The following is a 21,606-nucleotide window of genomic DNA, read 5'->3' as shown; positions in this document are numbered from 1 at the left end:
TCTTGATCCACCAGAGCCAATAGATCTGGTTGTTTCAACTGAGGCAAATATGATGGTAAACATTTGGCAGGTTATGCCAAAACATTTGTTTAGATCAGTGGTCTCCAAACTGCGGTCCTGGGGGCAGATGCAGCTTTTTGCTTGCCTTTATCTAGCCCCATAGGGCACTTTTCCTCCCACTAATACCATCACTGGGGCATAATTCCTGCTACTGACATCAACAATTTGGCACTATTCCTCAAACTGACAACGGTGATGAAGCACTATTCCTCTCACTGACACCAATGATGGGGCACTATTCCTGTACGCACGGTTGGATTTTCCGACGGAAAATGTGTGATAGGACCTTGTTGAAAATTCCGACCGTGTGTGGGCTCCATCACACATTTTCCATCGGAATTTCCCACACACAAAGTTTGAGAGCTTGCTATAAAATTTTCGGACAACAAAATCCGTTGTCGGAAATTCCGATCGTGTGTACACAAATCCGACGGACAAAGTGCCACGCATGCTCAGAACAAAGACGAAAGCTATTGGCTACTGCCCCGTTTATAGTCCCGACGTACGTGTTTTACGTCACCGCGTTCAGAACGATCGGATTTTCCGACAACTTTGTGTGACCGTGTGTATGCAAGACAAGTTTGAGCCAACATCCGTCAGAAAAAATCCATGGATTTTGTTGTCGGAATGTCCGATCAATGTCCGACCGTGTGTACAGGGCATAAGGATGGGGCACTATTTCCACCCTAATAACAAAGATGCATTGTTTACTCCAACTGATGCCAAGACAATTTCTACTCCCAATGGCCACAGTCCAGCCCCCCTAAAATTCTGAAGGACATTAAAATGGCCCTTTGTGTAGAAGGTCTGAAGACCCCTGGTGTATATTGTGTCCATCTTCAGTGAGCTTTACCAGGTCGTCTCCCCTTCCTTCATTGTTCCATAGCCAATCAGAATGGGTTGTATCTTTTTAAATTAGAAAATGTTCCTATTTACCAACTTCAATCAGTAATTGTAACACCAAGCAAGTCTCAGATAGCAACTATTGGGCTAAACAGAGACCTCTCACAACTGGCTCCTGTCAAAATTTAAATTCTGTATGGTGTGGCTGTGCATGGCTTTGCCTGCAGAAAATCTTGTCACAGTGAATTGTGGAAAAGTGCAGCAAATGGGCTGTAATTCTCAATGGGGCATACGTCTGGTGATGTCACCACACTTGTAGTCCATTGATAATTCCTCCAACTCCATAGCTGAAGGTAGGTTCATACCCTGGTATAGACCTGCGCTGGAAGAAGAATCGGTAGGAGGCAGAGCATTGCACATTTTTGCTTTTTGCAGTATGGGTGCATTTATTATGTTGCATTTTGCAAAAGGTGGCATTCTTTGGGCTTTTAGGAAATTTTAGGACAATAATGTTTCTTGTACTCTACATTCTTTAGATAAACTGCATTTATTTTACAAGATACTTGTATCTGATATACATTTCCTGAATTATGAAAATGAATCAAACATGCAAATAAATATATGAGCATTTATAACTAAATACATATGAGTTGTGTTTTAGATATGACCACAAACCCCACTAATTTGACTAACCCTCAGAGATCACAAAATGACATAATAAAGCTCACCCATTTGAACTATGATGAGATTTTGGTGTTTTTCAGACAAGTTCTTGAGTACCTAGAAAACAAATAATTTTAATCTAATAATACATACAAATATTCCTGGACAATATCTTGGACAGCCCTGGAAAAAGACAACAAGCATGGCATATATGGTATATAGAGTTCTGGCTCCTTTATCAGACTGCTAACAATTCTAGTTGTATGAAATTTTGGCTATTGGTTTAGAATAGAACTCAGTAGGGAGTTGCTAGGTTCACACCTATGCGTTTTTGCGTGCCGCGTTTGCGCAGGCATGGCAGCCCACTCAAATGAATAGGTTGCCGTGCTTGCATTTCTGCAAAAAATAAAATAAATAAATAAAAATAAAAAGGGTGCATGCACCTTTTAAAAAACACGGCCCGCAGGGAAATCGCATGGACATTTTGACCATGCGATTTCCCTGCGGTTCCCACACATGCACATTTCACAGAGCAGTGCGTTTTCACTGCAGGTGGGGGAAATCGCTGCGATTCTTGTAGCCACACACAGAAGTGTGAACCAAGTGGACAGCTGTGGTAATTTAAACAGTGCTGGCTAATAGCTGACCATATTATCTTTTCTTTCCAGTCTTGTGTTCCCCTAGTGCCATTGGAAGCTTTGCCAAGCAAAATAAGCAAATATTGACTTCTAAGGGTTGCTATTTGCATATTTATTATTGCATCCCCCTGCCTGCTAAGAGACAGTGGCCAGGCCTGCTGAAAGTTTGCTTAGGCCCTTGACACTGTAATTAAGTTTGGGTAATGCCGTGTACACACGGGCAGACTTTTCGACCAGACTGGTCCGACGGAACGAATCTGGCGCACAATCCAACCGCGTGTGGGCTTCATCAGACTTCCGAAGGACCTTTTCGGTCGAAAATCAGACGGACTTTAGATTTGAAACATGTTTCAAATCTTTCCGAGGGATTCCAGTCCGGTCGAAAAATCCGCTCGTCTGTATGCTAGTCTGACGGACGAAAACCGACGCTAGGGCAGCTATTGGCTACTGGCTATGAACTTCCTCATTTTAGTCCGGTTGTACGTCATCACGTACGAATCCGTCGGACTTTGGTGTGATCGTGTGTAGCCAAGTCCGTTCGTTCGAAAGTCCGTCGGAAGTCCATCAAAAGTCCGTCGAAAGTCCGTTGGAAAGACCACCTGTGTGTACACGGCATAAGGGGATATCTCTAACCTTTACTTTATGCAAGTGCTGAGATTTCATGGCCATTCCAGGCAGCACTGGGGGGGCAGAAGCCAGATACATAGGTTCATGCAGACAATTTTTACTGCCAGTTATTAGCCAGTGCTGTTGATTTAGTCATTTGGATTGGCACACAGGTTTGCTTTGTGGTGGAAATTGGCAAGTAATGGGACCCAGGGCCGTAGATAATTTTTTTTTTCCTGGGTGGGGGGGGGGGGGGGGGGGGGGTAGGGTCTTTTAAACTTAAAGGCATCATTTACACTTTAATGTTGGGGGAGGTACGGTAAAAACATGTGACAGCAGAGTGGGGACATGAGGTTTTGCAATGCAGTGCAGAAAAAATTATCCCCATTCAACTGGATAGAACGCAACGCACACAGTTGTGGTGCGATAGTGTACTCATTTGTACAGTGAGCTCCTCCTAAGCTACCTAGTTTTGTTTTTGTTTAGCCCGCTGGGTTGAACTTAAAAAAAACTTACCATGCGAGCTAGGCTTTAGATCTCATTTATATGTTCTAAATGGCCATGGAATGGCAAATATACCATGAATATCTACAGCCAGGATCCCAGATGTTCCAATTGTTGTCAGCTGCTCAGCCTGTTCACCTGAGTGATGGGCTGAAAAGAGCCACTGCTGTTAACATGTATCTGCACATCCAACTTGGGGGGACAAGGCAAAACAACTTGGGGTGTGGCCTGGCGGGAACCTGGGCTGAGGTAGTCTCTCCCATCACTACTACATTACCATAGGACTCCGTGGATGTGCAGCACCAGGGATTTTTTTCCCTCTCTTCTTTTCAGTGACTACAGGAGCTGGGATGGGCTCCATCCCTCGCCAACACTCCTGCAGAACATTCAGTATCATCTACATTACTCCCCACATCGATTGAGCCTGAGCGATACACTAACAAACCGTGGGTCACAGTGGTTACCTGCTGTTAGGGGCAAATTTCTGACCCTGGATGCAGAGAGATTTTATCCAAGGGCAAAAATGTATCCCTACCTGCAGGCCACCACTGGATGTGCAGATACATGTTTACAGCAGTAGTCAGCCTTGGCTCTTTTCAGTCCATCACTCAGATGTACAGGCTAAGCAGATATTAGAACATCTGATCCCGGGTGCAGGTATTTGCAGTATACTTGCTGCACCATGGTCATGTAGGATGTATGAATGAGTCCCAAGACTGGATTTTAGCTAAGCTTACTATGCAAGTTGAGCAGGTGCAAGGGGCAACATATTGTGGTAGGCAGTAAATTCAGTGACTTATTTACATTTTATGAAATGTTTAAAGAGAGGAAAAAAAATATGGTTGGCTTTTATTCAGTCTTAAACTGTAGTAAACCCAGCTTTAGAACTTGTACCTACAAGTAAGCCCAATAATAACGCTTACCTGAAGGTACAGTGAATATCTCCTAAACTTGTGGTGTTTAGGAGATATTCACATGGAAAACATCCGGTGATGTCTCTGGTGCATGCGCTCTGAAGGGACGGTATACTGAGTGCCGTTCGTTCTGCACTTTTGTGACTCGTTTTTAGCCGACAGCAAGCTATAGCCCGCTGTCAGCTGACAGCAGCAGGTCTAGGCAGGTCTAGGCTGTGGAAAGATCTAGGGCTGAAACAACTAATCGATTAATCGACAACTAATCGATTATGAAAATAATCGATTACTATTTTCATAATCGATTAATCGGCCAGTAACATAATGGGGTTAAAAAAATTAAATTGAGCCTTTTATAGTACAAAAAAGAGCAAATAATCGCTACTGTAAATGTTACTATCACCGTTCTACAGTAAAAAAAATGAACCCCTTACAATAGAGATTATTTGCTTTTTTTGTACTATAAAGGGCTAATTTTAGGTTTTTTTTTTAACCCCATTATGTTACTAAACGTCTTAGACCTGGTTCACATCTATGTGTTTTTTGGTGCTTTTTGCAGAAACGGACTGCAGTTCATTTACATGGTTTCCTATGGGACACATTCACATCTATGCTTTTTTCCAGCCGCTGCGTATTTGGAAAGGGTCAGGGACTTTTTTTTATGCAAAACTGTGCTTTTTTGGTTCAATACACTTCAATGGAAAAGCTGCAGAAAAGCATGTAATGCGTTTTTGTAGCAATTTGTGTTTTTTAATCTGCCCAACAACAAATTGGCCATAAAATGCAAAAAAATGCAAATTGCAGCAAAATCACGTGAGCAAAAATCAAAACGCACAGCAAAAAGCACTACAGAAACATATCAAAAGCAAACTGCATAGGTGTGTACCGAGCCTTATGCTGGCCACAGGGATCAATTTTCAGACAAGAATATTCAGACGAAAAATCTTTGTACATTTGCTGAATGAAAGAATGTTTGAAATTTTTACTTGTTTTTAACATTGTTTTTAAAATGAACGAAAACCACATACACCGTCTGAAAATTCCTTTGACCAAGAAGTTTTCTAACATTTCCAAATTGTCACTGTGGTTGAAAATGAACGTCAATTTGACCCCACTAACGATTAGAAAATCGAACAAACGTTCTTAAAGTGACATTTTTTTTTTTTTGAAGGAAGACATTGTTTAAAAAAAAAAAAATTGATCTCTGAGTCTGATGATATTTACCAGATTCACCCCTTTTTTAATAGTATATATCCTCTAATAGCATATACAGTATATCTCTCCTCTAATCGTATATACAGTATATCTCTTCTGTCTGTTATTCTCAGAGTGGATTAGATATGTTGCTCCCTAACCATATAGTTATTTATATTTACCACTGCAAAGAGATATTTAAGAATACATTGCCTTTTTTTTTAAAACTTTACAAATTAACTAAATTATGCACAACACTTTTTTTTTTTTTTTAAGCTTATCAACCGATTAATCGATTAATCGAAACAATAATCGGCCAACTAATCGATTATGAAAATAATCGTTAGTTGCAGCCCTAGAAAGATCCTAACTTTAAAGTCCGGATTCACCCAGATGCTTGGACCAGCAGCTCGCTCAGCCTCTCAGTGAGCCACAGAGACCCTGTGCCAGCCACTCCTGCCCCCTCCACAGCCTGCCATTCAAGTGAACTTGGGGGGGGGGCAGAGCCAGGGACTAACAGTCACCACTCTTTGCTCACTGAAGGCAGAGAACTGAGTGATCAGTGGTCTTTTATCGCTCTGTTGTTGGTCTTATGCCGCGTACACACGAGCAGACTTACGTCAGACTTTGCCTGGTGGACGGGATTCCGTCGGACAATTTGATCGTGTGTGGGCTCCAGCGGACTTTGTTTTCTCAAAAGTTGGACGGACTTAGATTTGAAACATGTTTTAAATCTATCCGTAGAACTCGAGTCCGGTCGAAAAATCCGCTCGTCTGTATGCTAGTTCGACGGACAAAAAGCCACGCTAGGGCAGCTATTGGCTACTGGCTATGAACTTCCTTGTTTTAGTCCAGTCGTACGTCATCACGTACGAATTCGACAGACTTTGGTGGATTGTGTGTAGGCAAGTCCGTTCATTCGGAAAGTCTGTCATAAAGTCTGTCGAAAAGTCAGCCGGGCAAAGTCTGCCGTAAAGTCCGCTCGTGTGTACACGGCATTAGAAGCAGCTGGGGACAGATGCAACATTGGATCGATGCTCCATCCACCTAGGTAAGTATAATTTAAAAATAAAAGCATCTCTTTTAAAGGAAAAAAATCCCCCTCTCCCTCCTAAGAACGCTCCCTCCCCAAGCAAAGATTCCCACTGTAAAATGTCACCCTCCCTCGAATATCCCCCCAAAAATTAAACCCCCCTGTCTCTAAACCGACCCCCCAAAGCAAAAATATCTCCCTCAGTCAACACCCTCTCCCCCAGCAAAGATTCCTAATTATGAAGAAAATCTCCCTTCATCCAATCAAACTCCCTCCCAGAAGCAAATCCCTGCCATTAACCACCCCCTGTAAACTTCTCTACAAGAAACCCCCCCTTCTCCAAAAGCAAACCCACCCCACCTTAACCTCCCACCAAAAGAAACTCCCCCAGGCTGGAATTCTCACCTCCCCCTTCCCAAAACAGAAAATTGATGCCTCCCCACTTACCAGACCTCAGATTCAGCATGGAACAGAAGCAGGAAAACTTCTGCATCCCCAGTCTCCCTTCGGCTGTGTCATATGATACCTCGAGGAGGAGTCTAGGAGTTCCCTCAACCATGCACTGTCAATTGCCGGCATCTGAGACCTCGCAGTAGTTTCATGCTTTTCAGGGGGACCCCTTATTAAACTGAGGGGATGGGGCACAATAGAAGGGGGCTGGCTGCTGCACTCCAAAACTCTGATTGCTTCTACTGTGCTGAGGCTAAACAGCAGGGACACTATCTGGGCATTTTGTCAGGATGCTCTGGGAGGGTTTGAGCATCCCTGACCCCCCCCCTTATCTACGCCCCTGATGGGACCTTATAATGATGTTGCCATTAGTGCTCCCATAACAGATATAGACTCCCTACTTCTTGTGTGCTAACAAAATTCAGAGCTACATAATAGATTAGTGGTTAGTAGAGCTGCACAATTAATTGTTTAGAATCGTTATCTCGATTTTTCCTCCTTGCGATCTTGACAAAGTATTTCCCGATTCTTTCTATGCAGAGAATTCTCTCTGCTCTGCTGAAGCCGTCAGCCATCAAAAGAAAGGAAAAAAAAAAAAAATGGGCAGTCTGCCAAGAATCACATTTTTTAGCAGTGGAACTTAAGTATAAACATTGTAAGGATTTGTCCTTTAGATCAAAGGAATACACTTTGGTATGTAAATGAGGGAAGTTTAACCACTCAAACACTAAACCCTTTTCTGACATTTTTTGGTTTCAAGTTAAAATATTTATTTTTTTTGCTAGAAAATTACTTAGAACCCCAAACATACATACATACACACACACACATATATATATATTAGTAGAGACCCTAGAGCAGTGATGGCGAACCTTGGCACTCCAGATGTTTTGGAACTACATTTCCCATGATGCTCATGCACCCTGCAGTGTAGTGTAGCATCATGGGAAATGTAGTTCCAAAACATCTGGAGTGCCAAGGTTCACCATCACTGCCCTAGAGAATAAAATGGTTGTTGTTGCAATATTTTACGTCACACTGTATTTGCGCAGCAGTCGTTCAAATGCAATTTTTTGGGAAAAAAATTACTCTTTAATGAATTAAAAAAAACTAACCAGTAAAGTTAGCCCAATTTTTTCTATAATGTGAAAGATTTTATGGCGTGAGAATCGTGATCTTTTTATCCTAAGCAAAAAAAATTATGATTCTCATTTTGGCCAGAATCGTGCAGCTCCAGTGGTTAGCATAACTCCTGAAAGAATCTGCCAAGTTGTGGGGTCTGTTGCAAAAATGAAATGATCAGTCTCAGTGTTGTAATCAGAAAAATGCAGACATCCATGAGGTTCCCAGGGATTCTGCAAATAGCTACCATTACATTGGATTCCTATATGCCCAACGCTTATGCCGCGTACACACAACAAATGTTCGATGTGAGCTTGTTGTCGGAAATTCCGACCGTGTGTAGGCTCCATTGGGCATTTGCTGTCCAACAACAAAAATTTGAGGATCTCAAATTTTCCGACAACAAAATCCGGAAATTCCGATCGTGTGTACACAATTCCGACGCACAAAATTCCACACATGCTCAGAATCAAGCAGAAGAGCCGCACTGCCTATTGAATTTTTCTCGGCTTGTCGTACGTGTTGTATGTCACTGCGTTCTTGGCGATCGGAATTTCCGACAACATATGTGCGACCGTGTGTATGCAAGACAAGTTTGAGCCAACATCCTTCGGAAATAAATCCACGGTTTTGTTGTCAGAATGTCCGATCGTGTGTATGCGGCATTATGCCTCCAAGCGGCTCTGACAGTTTATGTGAGCATGGAGGGGCGTTTAGAGGCAGTTAAAGAAAAAAAAAAAAAACCCAATAGAACACCTTTGGGATGAATTAGAGTGGAGACTGCGAGCCAGGCCTTCTCATCCACATCAGTGCCTGACCTCACAAATGTGCTTCTGGAAGAATGGTCAAACATTCCCAAAGACACACTCCTAAACCATGTGGACAGTCTTCCCAGAAGAGTTGAAGCTGTTATAGCTGCAAAGGTTGCACCAACTCAATATTAAACCCTACGGACTAAGACTAGGATGCCATTAAAGTTCATGTTTGTGTAAAGGTAGGTGTCACAATACATTTGGTAATATAGTAAAAGTGGTGTCACCTTTTAACATAAATTGTAAGAAGCGGTATCCTATAGGTTGTCTATGCTGCTGATGTGTTTTTTTGGCATTGAGTAAGTAATGTATATACGCCCTTTAAAGTTCTCTGTAAAGGGAGTAGTTTCTTTACAGTTTCTATTGTGAATTTGTGCTTAGTCATTAATACTGTGTCTTTTTCGAATCTTAGGTCACTCAGTCTGTAAAAATAAACACTGTATAGTAGGCAAAAGGTAAAGAACCATGTAGAGGAGGATCTACCTGAACTTCAGGGAAGAGATCAAATATCAACAGGGTGCATCTGAAGCATGATTTTTTTTTTTTTAGAAACTTAACAAGGCCACATTCAAAAGTAAGGAAGGTATGAAGGGTCCATTGGTTAGTAGTAAGTATCACAGAAGTATGGCAGTGTGCAAAGGTCAGTAGTATCTAATGCAGTGTTTCTCAACCGTTTTTCAGTGGAGGCACCCTTTAAAATTATGGACAGTCTTGAGGCACTTCATTCTAAAATGTAAATAACGATTCTAATAGTTTTACACGATGCAACATCCACACATAGGACACCCAACGTTAGAGGCGATTTATTCTTACAAAGCAAATACTCTTTTGCACACTTGTACTGACTAGTATTCCTATGTTTCTCTTCTCCCTCAATTTCTCTCCATATGTCAGCTAATTTGACCCCAGTGCTGAGGGAAAGGGGCAGAGGGGGGGTAAACAAGGATGCTGGGGCCCACAGGCAATAGGAGATCATGGGGCCCCCAATGTCCCCGCCCACACTCAAGCCACACCCACACAAAGCTCCCACCTACATATTGCACTGCCCACAAATGCTTTAAAGCAGCAATAGAAGAAAAGCAGTGTGCCACCTTTTGGCAGCAGCTGAACTGTAATTCACACACATGGTTTGTCCCTATAAGTCAGCATGCAGAAGCGTAACTACAGGGGTTATGTGCAAACGAGAACGTCTGGACAGCCGCACTCCAGGAAATAATTATCCAAATTTCTTTATTTTAAAATCAGGAACATATCAGATACAGGACACCATGGACAGAGTGTACAGATGATAGGCTAACGCGTTTCGCACTTATCCAAGTGCTTACTCATTGCTCATGAGCTATGAATAAGCACTTGGCTAAGTGCGAAACGCGTTAGCCTATCATCTGTACACTCTGTCCATGGTGTCCTGTATCTGATATGTTCCTGATTTTAAAATAAAGAAATTTGGATAATTATTTCCTGGAGTGTGGCTGTCCGGACTTTCTCCTTTGCACATAGCTACTACTAGCATTAGCCAGCACCTGGAACCTCTCATCTCTGGAGAGCAAGATCAGCTTTATACCTGGTGAGATTCAAACTAGTGCGGGGATAACCTTTGTATTCTAACTACAGGGGTTGCAGGGATTGCGACCCAGCCCAATGCTCCCCTATCACATATTGTTCTACTGCATAGGAGGGTCAACGGGGCAGCATATAGAGGAACTGACGCCCTCCATTTTTATCCTGCAGCCACTGAAAGCCAGCCACTCCCTCCTGCCAGCATCCCGACAGCAGGAGGAAAATGGAGGTCATTGGTTCCTCTATAAGCCACCCCCATTGCCCCTCCTATCCAGGTCCTGCTGCACCTGGGCCCCTGTGTGCTCCCCTGCCCCCTCCCCCACCAGGATGGAAAGTGAGGGAAGGGCTCAGTAAATAAGTAATTTAATGCCCCCTTCCTTTTCTAAATGGACACAGTGAGTGATCAGTGCCAATCACTCCTGTATCCATTCATAACTGAAGCATAGTAAACAGTTTACTGTGCTTCAGTGTGGAAATGAAGTGGAAGCTCTGAACAGAGCTATTCCTGTCCATTTATTCAGTGCAGCTAAGGCTGCAGAGATGGAGATTGAGTGTCCTCAATCTCCTTTCTCTGGCTCAAAGGTGAAACATCAGAGGTCTGTTTAAACCTCCGATATCCCACCAAAGCCTCCCAACGGTGCTCCTAAAAAAAAATAAATAAATAAATAAAAAAAATTCCCTGTAAGTCAATGTCATAGACTTACCTTAGACAGACGCTCTCCAGTGCCGCAATGTCACCACTGAGACGACTGACATCTTGCCCGGTTCTTCCTTCCGGGTTCGCAGCCTCTGGCTACATTAGTGGCCAGGGGCGCGATGACATCACTCCCACGCATGCACGTGGCAGCCACTGTTTCCAGCACTGTAAACCGAACCTTCAGAGCGCATGCGCTGGAGAGGTCATTGGCTGCATGTACTCTGAATATCTCCTTCTCCTAAACTGCGCAAGTTTAGGAGATATTCACAGTACCTACAGGTAAGCCTTATTATAGTCTTACCTGTAGGTACAAGTGGTGTAACAGAGTTTGCTACCACTTTAACAATCACGACTCCTCCACCAACCTCAGAATGTCATTGTGGTAAATACATACAGAAAGTAGATCGTTTTTTTGGAGTCTCACTTTCTCTGAAGACAGTGAGCAGAAGCAAAGGTTGAGTGCAAAGGTTGAGAAAGATGGCAATATAGCACTGACTTGCTGCAGATAAACAAAAATTAACACTCATGGCTCTTCCACGGATGTCAGCAAGTCATATCGGTTATACAGAGAGCAGACTGGCTTTACCGACTTTCACTCTTACTTCCAGCTGTGCACTTCCACATCAGATCTTGTTTTTACGATCCATAGCTCAAAGTGTAAAGCTGGCCATACACGTATAGAATTTCGGCCAAAACTGGTCGTTTTCGCAAACAACGTTCGACATTCGTGCCGTTAGTGAAACCACGGATCCGAAGCGAAAACCTTTACCATTTCAACTAAAGTATATACGTGTATGTTATAATCGAAACAAAAAGAATATCCTGTCTTGTATAATTTATATATGTTTTATTGTTATCGAACGATCACTACGACCATGGAAACTAATATGTAAACCAGTTTATTCTTTCAGTTAATGGACAATTCAATTTCGACCGACGTATAATCATTCAGTCTGCAAACGGACAAAATTCCATGCGTGTATGGTCAGCAAGAGTAACACAAGCTCGGAGCTGCTGCTGTGTGTACCTCTCCCCCATGCTCGCTCCAGCTCACACCAAATAGTCCGCCTGTATCAGACCAGGCTTCACTACAATGCTGATTGTTTCCCTAAGTATAGTGGGATGACGGAAGGCACCATGGGGTACCCTACTGGCCCATATGGTCAGTCCGCCCCTGGCGTTGTGTAACTGAAAGGCAGGCTTGATCCACTTTCTGGCTTGTATACAATTTTTTATACACTTTTAGGCATTTTGCCAAGGCACCCCTGAAGAAACTTCAAGGCAACCCAAGGTGCCTGGGCACTCAGGTTGAAAAAGGATATCTAATGCACAGTGCAGGGTTCACAGGTAAGTAACAGAGTTCAGAGGTCAGTAGCGTGTAACACGGAGGTCAGGAGTAAATAACACATAGTGCAGAGCTCAGGAGTATCGCAGAGTGCAGAGGTCAGTAGTATGAAATGCACAGTGCAAGGATTATAGGTAAGTAACACAGAGTTCAGTAGCATGTAAAACAGAGGTTGTAAGTAATGCAGAGCTCAGGAATATCACAGGGTGCAATGGTCAGTAGTATGTACTTCACAGTGCAGGGCTCAAGAGTAAGTAACACAGAGTTCAGTAGTATGTAACACAGAGTGTAGGGGTCAGTAATATGTAATGCACAGTGCAGGGGTCAGGAGTAACACAGAGTTCAGAGGTCAGTAGTATGTAACACAAATTTCTAAGTTGTTGCATTTGTAAATTCCAAAAACCAGTATAAAGGAATAATAGTGGGAATAAAAAGCACTTGTGGGTTTAGCTAATCATTTTTTTTTGTATAATTCTCCTTTAAGGGGGTGTGGCAGGGTGTGTGTCCTTTTGCTAATAAGTATTCCTCATTCCCATCTCAAAAAGTTCGGAGGTATGCACTGTGTCAGGAATACATAACACCTTTCTCTCTTTTCCATAACAGGGAAGGTGTTTTGTAGCCCATTTAGGTAGCAGGGAACAATGATAACGGATAACAGTCCAGATACAGCAAGTACAGGAAGTTATTACCTCACATTTCTGTCTAGATAAACAGTTTTGTTTTGTTTTTTTACACTTGTCGAATAGATTTTAATGGTGTTTTTAAAGTGTTATTAAACCCACAATAGTAAAATCAGGCTGTATATGCAGTAAAGCATGCTTGCTATACTCATTATGGAACCTAGGGGGTTAATCCTCACCATTGTGTAAAAAGGCTGTCTTCTCTGATCCTCATCTCCTTCCACTGTCCCCTAATAATTTCCTGATAATACAGAGTCTATGGAGTCAGACTGCACATGCTCAGTTTGGTGTGTATCGCTATAGAGGGGTTTTTTTCTTGGGAGGGTGCATGTGATCACTGATCAGCACAGGGCCAGGGCACGTGATCAGCATTGTCCAGGCAGAGGGTCGGGGGTCTTGCAGTCTCATAGGATAGTCAGAAAACTCCTTCTACAAGCTTTAACCAGCGCTTGGCTGGACACTGATAGAAGTCACAAGATTGCTATATACTGCTGATGAGAAAAGGTATTTAGCAGTTTATATTTACTAAAATAAATGCATTTCCATGTTTCGTGTACTGTGGGAGACCAGATATAGTGAATGCAGGGTCCTGGGTTTAGTAACACTTTAACGGACCAAGTTGGACATACACTGGTAGATTTTCATACAGACATTTGTACAAAAGAATCTCATCAGCACATTTATTAATGCAAACTTTTGTTTGCTTTTAAAATTGGATCTTGAAGTAAATGGAATTTCCTGAATGAAAATGACATTCGCTTTTAAAAATTTGCTCCTTCGAGAAAAAATTTCCATCCTGTACCTTCAATTATTTACTATGTCAGTATGGTTGAAATGTTACAGTTGTAAGGCCAGCTTTTTGGCCGTAAACACGATCAGAAAATAGTACGGAAAATACCGCTTTCAAAGTGGTCGTACGATAATCTGATCGTTAGTACACAGTTTTCGAGAGCCGATCATGACAGTTCATCCAAAATGATCCTATGGGACAAGCACAAAATTATTTTTTTTTGTACGATACTAGATCATACGATTTTTGTTTAATCAGTACAGTTGTCATTTGAAAATACAGCACAAATACACTACAACACATGACATCACTTCCGAATTTTTATTCTATCATACGAGAATTTTATTAACTTTTGTAAACTCTTCATTTTCGATATGTGAATAGCATGCAAAAAAAACAAAAAAAAAAACAGACGATCGTTGATCCAATAATCTCATTGTGTGTACCAGGCATAAGTGTTATGTTTTGAGATAACGAGATAAACAAATGTAGATCTATCTTTAGTTTAAAATATTGATAAAAGAAAGAGTTTGATCATTTGTCAGCACTTTGCTCTTTGTTTGTTGAAACATGCATGCTTAGGTAATTGTAGCCGTTAAAGTGCAATTGCAACACAGTTGAGTAGTGTCGTACTTTTTTTTTTTAATTTGCACTAAGGCTGGGTTCACACTTGTGCGATCATAGACATTGCATGTGATTTGTACCACATTGCTGTGCAGATCAAATGCGATGTCCATGCGATGCGAATTCAGCCATACAAACTGTATAGCTGAAATTGCATCGCATTCACACCAAAATGTAGCCAAACCCCCTTATTTGGTCCGCCCTGGAATCAGATCGCATGGGTGTTCACACCTATGTGATGCGATTCCTACACCATTTGACTGCTCACGCTGTGATCTGCAAACCGATCTGGGGGTGTCATTAACTTTACAGTGTGAACCAGTGTGCAATTCAGGTGCAATGCGGAAACCACCACTGAATCACAGGATTTCCTGCATCGCGCCAGTGTGAACCGGGACCAGGGCCATTTTTAAGGCAGGGCAAAAGGACCAGCTGCCCTGGGCCCTGTCATTGTTGTGGGGCCCAAAGCAGCTGCCTCATACTTGCCAACTATTCTGGTTTAAATTCCCTCGTCCCTTGAAGTTTTAGTCCTGTGCTGTGTCCCAATATCTCAGTGTGAAGTGCTGCTACTAATGCTGCCCAGCTCTGCCCTATTGTTGTGTACAGATGACTCACCTGCAGACCCTATGTTTGCATGTAAATTACCGGCATTCATATGTAAATAGCGGTGGCCGGCGGCATTGATATGTATATCATGCCCCCCTGAGGTCATATCCACAGTAATCTCTAGCAACCAATCAACAAGCAGAAATCATGTGCTGTAACCTCTAGCAACTAATTGGTGAACAGTAATGTGTGCTGTAACCTCTAGCAACCAGTCAGTGAGCGGTAATGATACACTGTAACCTCTGGCAACCAATCACAATAGCTGCCTGATCTGATTCAGTAAACTGATTTTGAGTCTAGCTGCTATTTATTGTATGTCTCAGAGCAGGTGGAGAGCGAAACTGCATGGGGGGGGGGCCAAGAAAAGTTTTGCCCAGGGTCCAATCAATATTAAAGATGGCCCTGACCGAGACTTAGACTCCTTTCACATGGATGGCTGGGAACAGAAAAAAAAAAGGTGGTTGAGTTGCTGCTTTGCTGCCCCCCAATCATCCACCTAAATTCTATCATTGCAGCCAAATGGGGGTGTACACACACCACAGCATGATGGGGCTCCACCACCTGACAAACTCATCCATTATGATCAAATGGGAGGTCGCCACATTGCAAACCAAGCATCGGGCTTGCGGTTGTGACATAATATTTCAATATAAATTCCCCCATAAACACAAACATTTAGGAGGAGCAGGATCGCCTCCTGAATGCCTGGCAGCCACTGCTCTACCACCTTCTAAGAAGCGATCCCCCACTGCTCGCTTTTCACAGAGTGGTAGACAATGCCACTCGTGTTACATTTTCTGGACAAGTTATTGGGTGGGAAATTGTGTATAATACTGATAAACCAAGCTAAAGAAAAATACATTTTTCTAAAGCTTAGTGTATTAGTACTGCTTGGACCTGAAAAGAAGGGGGTATACCCTCAAAAGGTTGTCCTTAAAACGTAACTGTTAGTGCAAATAAAAAACCGTATCACAGACAGTACTCGCTGTGTTGTTTAAACATGCCAGTTAATGTTTGCAGAATGTTTGCCTTTAGTGGGATCTACCTGGCTTTGTGGTCCGTCTGGATTCCGGCAAGCAGCGAAGATCTTCTGCGGGGGATTTGGGCTCTTCAGGAATTGTTGCACAAATTCCAGTCCTAGCCCTCTGCTGGAGCCGGTGATGAGAACAGACTGGATCTTGAAGTCAGACATTGCTGGGTTCTGTCTTCTTCCCTTCTGTAGAATGCTGTCTTTTGTCCTAACCTGTTTACACAATGCTCTTAAATGGACCCTGCGCTCCCTCTCTGCGCAGGAAGTAAATGCAGCATGTGACCAGACAGGCAATTTCTGGAACATTAACACTTTCTTTCTCGCTACTTGGCATGGATTTGTAAATCAGGCAATTATATTTTTTGGATGCCTTACATGTATGTACAGTATATATATATATATATATATATATATATATATATATATATATATATATATATAAAGAAATGCTGTAAAATAAGAATGCTTTCAAAAATATATATTGTAATTGTTTAATGAATTTACAAAATGAGCGAACAGAAGAAAGAAATAAATCAAATCAATATTTGGTGTGACTATCCTTTGGCTTCAAACCAGCATCACTTCTTATGCAGCGTACACACAAGCGGACTTTTCTATCGGACTGGTCCGACGGACAATCCGATCGTGTGTGGGCTTCATCGGACCTTCAGCGGACTTTTCCAGTCAAAAATCTGACGGACTTTAGATTTGGAACATGCTTCAAATCTTTACGTCGTAACTCCGCCGGACCCAGAAATCCGCTCGTCTGTATGCTAGTCCGAGGGACAAAAACCCACGCTAGGGCAGCTATTGGCTACTGGCTATCAACTTCCTTATTTTAGTCCGGTGTACGTCATCACGTACGAATCCGTCGGACTTTGGTGTGATCATGTGTAGGCAAGTCCGTTCGTTAAAAAGTCAGTCGGAAGCCCATCAAAAGTCCGTTGAAAGTCCGCAGGAAAGTCCATTGGACCAGTCCGGTCTAAAAATCCGCCCGTGTGTACGCAGCCTCACACTTGCACACTTTGTACAATTGCACAAAGTCGTGGATTTTGTAGGATTAGAGTCTGGTGTATGATTATTCAATTATACCAAGCAGTTGCTAACGATCAATGTAGGTGGAAACCCAGTTATTACCGGAAACAGTAATAGCTGTGTAGCAGGCTTAAAGTGTCCAATTGGATACACACTATACAATTTTCTTTTGATTTTTTTTCCTTTAGATTTACCAAAACCATATAATATGAGGTCAAACCTAAACACTTTCAACACTTGCATACTAAACACTTTTGTATGCAATCAGACAGCCCTTGTACTACATAGTTGAAGGTAAATCTAAAGGAAATTAAACAACAAAAGTGGTATACAGTAATGAGAGCCTCTTTTTTTTTTTTTTTTAAATCTTTATTTCTCATTTTTCATAACAAAAAAAAAATTTTTTCCCACCAGGGGCAGTTCTAGATACAAAATGATTTATAAATTCAAAAGTTGCACAAGTTTAACCCCTGAAACCCCCCCTCTACCCTCCCCACCCTCCACCGCCCTCCCCCTCCCCCCTCCCCCCCCCTTCCGCAGGACGTAGCTCGCTAGGTGCGGATCATAACCGAGTCGCTCCTATCCATCTGTGGTTCCCTTTCTTGTTTTCGATTTATATAAACTCCTTCAGATAGGACCAAGATCTTTTAAATTTAATCCAACCTGACCACTTCCCAGTGTGTTCCGAGTCCTCGTTAGGTTCTGTTCCCCGCCGATCTAGACACTCCACATTGAATATATCATTGAGGCCAAGAAGCCAATCTCTCACATTGGGACTCGATGGTTTCAGCCAGTTTAAGGCAATCTGCCTCTTGGCCTCGTCCAATATTATAGGGACCAGCGAGGATCTATAGCTCTTGACTGTTTCCTGAGTCCCATGAAAGAGGCAAGCCCATGGGTCTTCCTTAATTTCCCTCCCCGTAATATCCTTTATAAATGCCAGAATTCTTTTCCAGAAGGCCTTTATGGTGGGGCATTCCCACCAAATATGGGCCATCGAGCCCACAGTTGAGCACCCCCTCCAGCAGGTGTTAGACTTTGTTCCGTCCATTTTATTGACTCTGTCTGGGGTGACGTACCATCTTGCTAAGACTTTATAGTGGATTTCCGTTCTCCTACTATCTAGTGACGTGTAGTGAGCTAAACTCAAAATTTTTTCTACCATATTCCTATTGCACTGTATCCCCAGTTCCTGCTCCCACCTTTTAACATACGGAGGCCCTACCCCCTCCTGCTCTGCTTCCAAAATTCTATATATTTGGGCAATAACACCCCCTGTGTGTTCTTTCGTGCAGAGTTGCTCCAATGGCCTGAGCTCCTCCATACCTCTAAGAGGCTTCGGTAGGTTTCCGATGAAATGGGAAAGCTGGAGATACCTCCATCTGTCAATCACCCAGAGTTCTGACTCTCTGCTCAATTCCGTGAAAGTGCGTATTTTACCCTTATCAGTGAAATCTTTCAATTGAACGGAATCCTCCTTTAGCCAGTTCCCCCCCACCTCCCTCCTCCCTGGTTCAAAAAATAAATTATTTTTCATGTGTATCAACGGTGAATTATATGTCCATTTGTGCTGTGTATGTATTTTGTCCCAATATTTAAAAGTGTTTTGCGTTAGTATAGATGTGTTAGTGCTGAGTGCTCTAAACTTTGGAGGATTCCATAGTGACTGTGCTAGGTTATTATTACTTAAAGAGAACTCGATATCCACCCACCGTTTATCCGTCCCTTTCTTACTCCATTCCGTGATCCGTGAGAGCACTACTGCAATATAGTACCTGTTTATATCGGGAACTGCTATTCCCCCTTTTTTTTTCCCTCTACTCAGTGTTGAAAAAGCAATACGTGGTTTTTTGTCACCCCAGACAGCTTCGCTGATTAATTTCCTTAAAACCTTCAGATAGTATCTTGGCATAGGGATCGGCAGCAGTTGAAATTTGTACAAGATTTTCGGAGTGATCATCATTTTGACCATATTTGCTCGTCCGAACCATGAGAGAGGCCTAGACCGCAGTCTTCTAACCTCTTGCCTAATATCGTCTAGCAGTGGTATAAAATTTTTTTGGAATAACCCTTTAATGGTATTGACCAGCATAACTCCCAGGTACCCAATCTCTCTCTTCCAGGGAAAGGGAAATACTGTAGCTAGGTGGACTTCTTCCTGCTTGGGTAGACTGATGTTTAAAATTTCGGACTTGGCGGGGTTTATTTTGAAATTGGAGACTTCTCCATATGTTCTGAGGATACGGAGCACGTTAGGAAGTGTTATCCTAGGATTTGAGACAAAAAATAGGACGTCGTCGGCGAACGCCGACAACTTGTGCTCCTCCGTTCCCACCCTTACTCCGCTGCAGTCCGTACTGTTCCGAATGGAGGCCAGGAGCGGTTCCAGGGACAGGACGAACAGGAGGGGGGAGAGCGGGCAGCCCTGCCTAGTACCATTTACCATCTCAAAAGGTTTGGAAATGGCACCGTTCACCCTTACTACTGCTGTTGGACTTCTATATAGGACCCTGATCCAGGAAATAAACCTGGGCCCGAACCCCATGGCTTCTAGGGTGTTCATCAAGAACCCCCAGTCTACCCTGTCGAATGCCTTTTCGGCGTCTATCGACAGGAATAGAGCTGGGGGTCCCCTAAGTCTACAGAATTCCGAGAGCAGGACTGCCCGAACCCCGTTGTCCCTGCACTGTCTTCCCGGGATGAAACCGGACTGGTCCGGGTGCACCAGCTCCGCCATGTAACTCTTTAGCCTATTAGCCATGACCTTGGCGTATAGTTTGACATCCGCGTTTAACAGGGAGATGGGCCGGTAGCTGGAACACAGCCCGGCATCCTTCCCTTCTTTCAGTATCAGAGTTATCGTAGCAGACAGTGCCTCGCCTTCCATCTCATACTTAGTGCCCAATTCGTTCCAGTATTGGCACAGCCTAGGGGCTAGTATATGTTTCATTTTCTCTAGGTAGATGGTAGGGAAACCATCGGGGCCTGGGCTCTTACCCTTCGGGGAATCTCTTAGGGCTGATATGATTTCCTCTTCTTTGATAGGTTTGTCCAGGAGATCCCTGTCCTCTATAGGCAACACCTTTAAACCTGCTTCTTTTAGGAAAGCCCTACTCCTAGCTGCCCGGGCCCTGACTTCCTCCTTCCCTCGCCCTAGTGAGTAGAGGTCAGCGTAAAATTTTCTAAACTCCTCTGCCATACCTCTGCTGGTCGCTATCTCTTTCCCTCCTGAGCTTTTTATTTTATCTATAAAATTCCGCCTCCTTTTTTTTCTTATTAATCTGGCTAAGTGTTTATTTAATTTGTTTGCCCAGAGGTATTTATCCCTTGCTATTAAATTGAAGGTTCTACTGGCATCCTGCTCCATCCTGTCCCTCAGCTCCTCTCTCCTGGCGACCAATAAACGGTAACAGTCCTGGTCCTGCCCCTTTTTATGTGCTTGTTCCAGATTGAATATTGCCTCGATCAATTTTTCCCTTTCTTCCTTCCTTTTTTTTTTCCGACCTGCACCTATGGCTATAAGAGTCCCTCGGATGTAGGCCTTGTGTGCCTCCCATAAAATGGGAGGAGATACTTCTCCGGTATCATTTGTCTTAAAGAAAAAATCCACCTCATTCTGGATCTGCTCTATCACTGCGGGGTCCCTGAACAAGTCCTCATTCAGCTTCCACGAGAAAGGATTTGCCACCACTTCTGGTAGTTTTAGCCTCATCGTAACTGGGGAGTGGTCTGAGAGGGACATTATCTCAATTTTGGTTTCCACGACCCTCTCCAATAAATTGTGGTCTACAAAAATGTAGTCTAGTCTGGAGTACGTCCCGTGCACAGGGGAGAAGAAGGTGTAATCCCTTTCTTTGGCGTGCTGCACTCTCCACACATCCATTAACTGGTTGTGGAATAGTTTTCGTCTTATTGCCCTTAGTGACACCTTCCTTATCTCCTGAGCACGGGACGTACTATCCAGGGCAGGGTCTAGGCAAAAATTTAAATCTCCTGCTAAGACCATTTCCCCTTCCCCAAATGTCAGCAACTTCTCCAGTACTTGTCCCAGAAAGTTGGTTGGACTTTTATTAGGGCAGTAGACATTGGCCAACGTAAACGGTCTAGGTCCGATTGAACCCTTTAGGAAAATATAACGACCATCGGGGTCTATCTGTCTATCCCTCACCGAAAAATTAGACGCCTTGGAGAGCCCTATAGCGACTCCCCTAGACCCCTTGGTAGGGGAATCCCCGTATACCCATTGAGGGATCCTAGAGGAGAACAGCCTGACCCCTGTCTCATGGGTCAGGTGGGTCTCCTGCAGGAAGACTATGTCCCCGCGCATGAGACTCAGCTCCCCCATTATTTTGTGTCTTTTCCTTGGTGAGTTTAACCCTTTTACATTGTAGGATATAAATTTA

General features: G+C 43.1%; 1 protein-coding gene across 1 annotated transcript in view; it reads right to left on the bottom strand.

The window, feature by feature from the left end:
* Positions 1-16,456, bottom strand: part of LOC141112520 (C-signal-like) — a 33,549-nt gene extending 17,093 nt beyond the window's left edge. The window contains exons 1-2 of the mRNA XM_073605426.1: positions 16,184-16,456; positions 1,632-1,683 (exon numbers count right to left, since the gene is read on the bottom strand). Of these exons, the coding sequence (XP_073461527.1) occupies positions 1,632-1,683; positions 16,184-16,330 (199 nt within the window). The 5' untranslated portion in view covers positions 16,331-16,456. The remainder of the gene's footprint in view (positions 1-1,631; positions 1,684-16,183) is intronic.
* Between the last annotated feature and the right edge of the window lie 5,150 nt (positions 16,457-21,606).

Source organism: Aquarana catesbeiana, linkage group LG11, assembly GCF_042186555.1.
Source record: "Aquarana catesbeiana isolate 2022-GZ linkage group LG11, ASM4218655v1, whole genome shotgun sequence".
Taxonomy (NCBI): Eukaryota; Metazoa; Chordata; class Amphibia; order Anura; family Ranidae; genus Aquarana; species Aquarana catesbeiana.
This window is presented reverse-complemented; position numbering and strand designations above follow the sequence as displayed.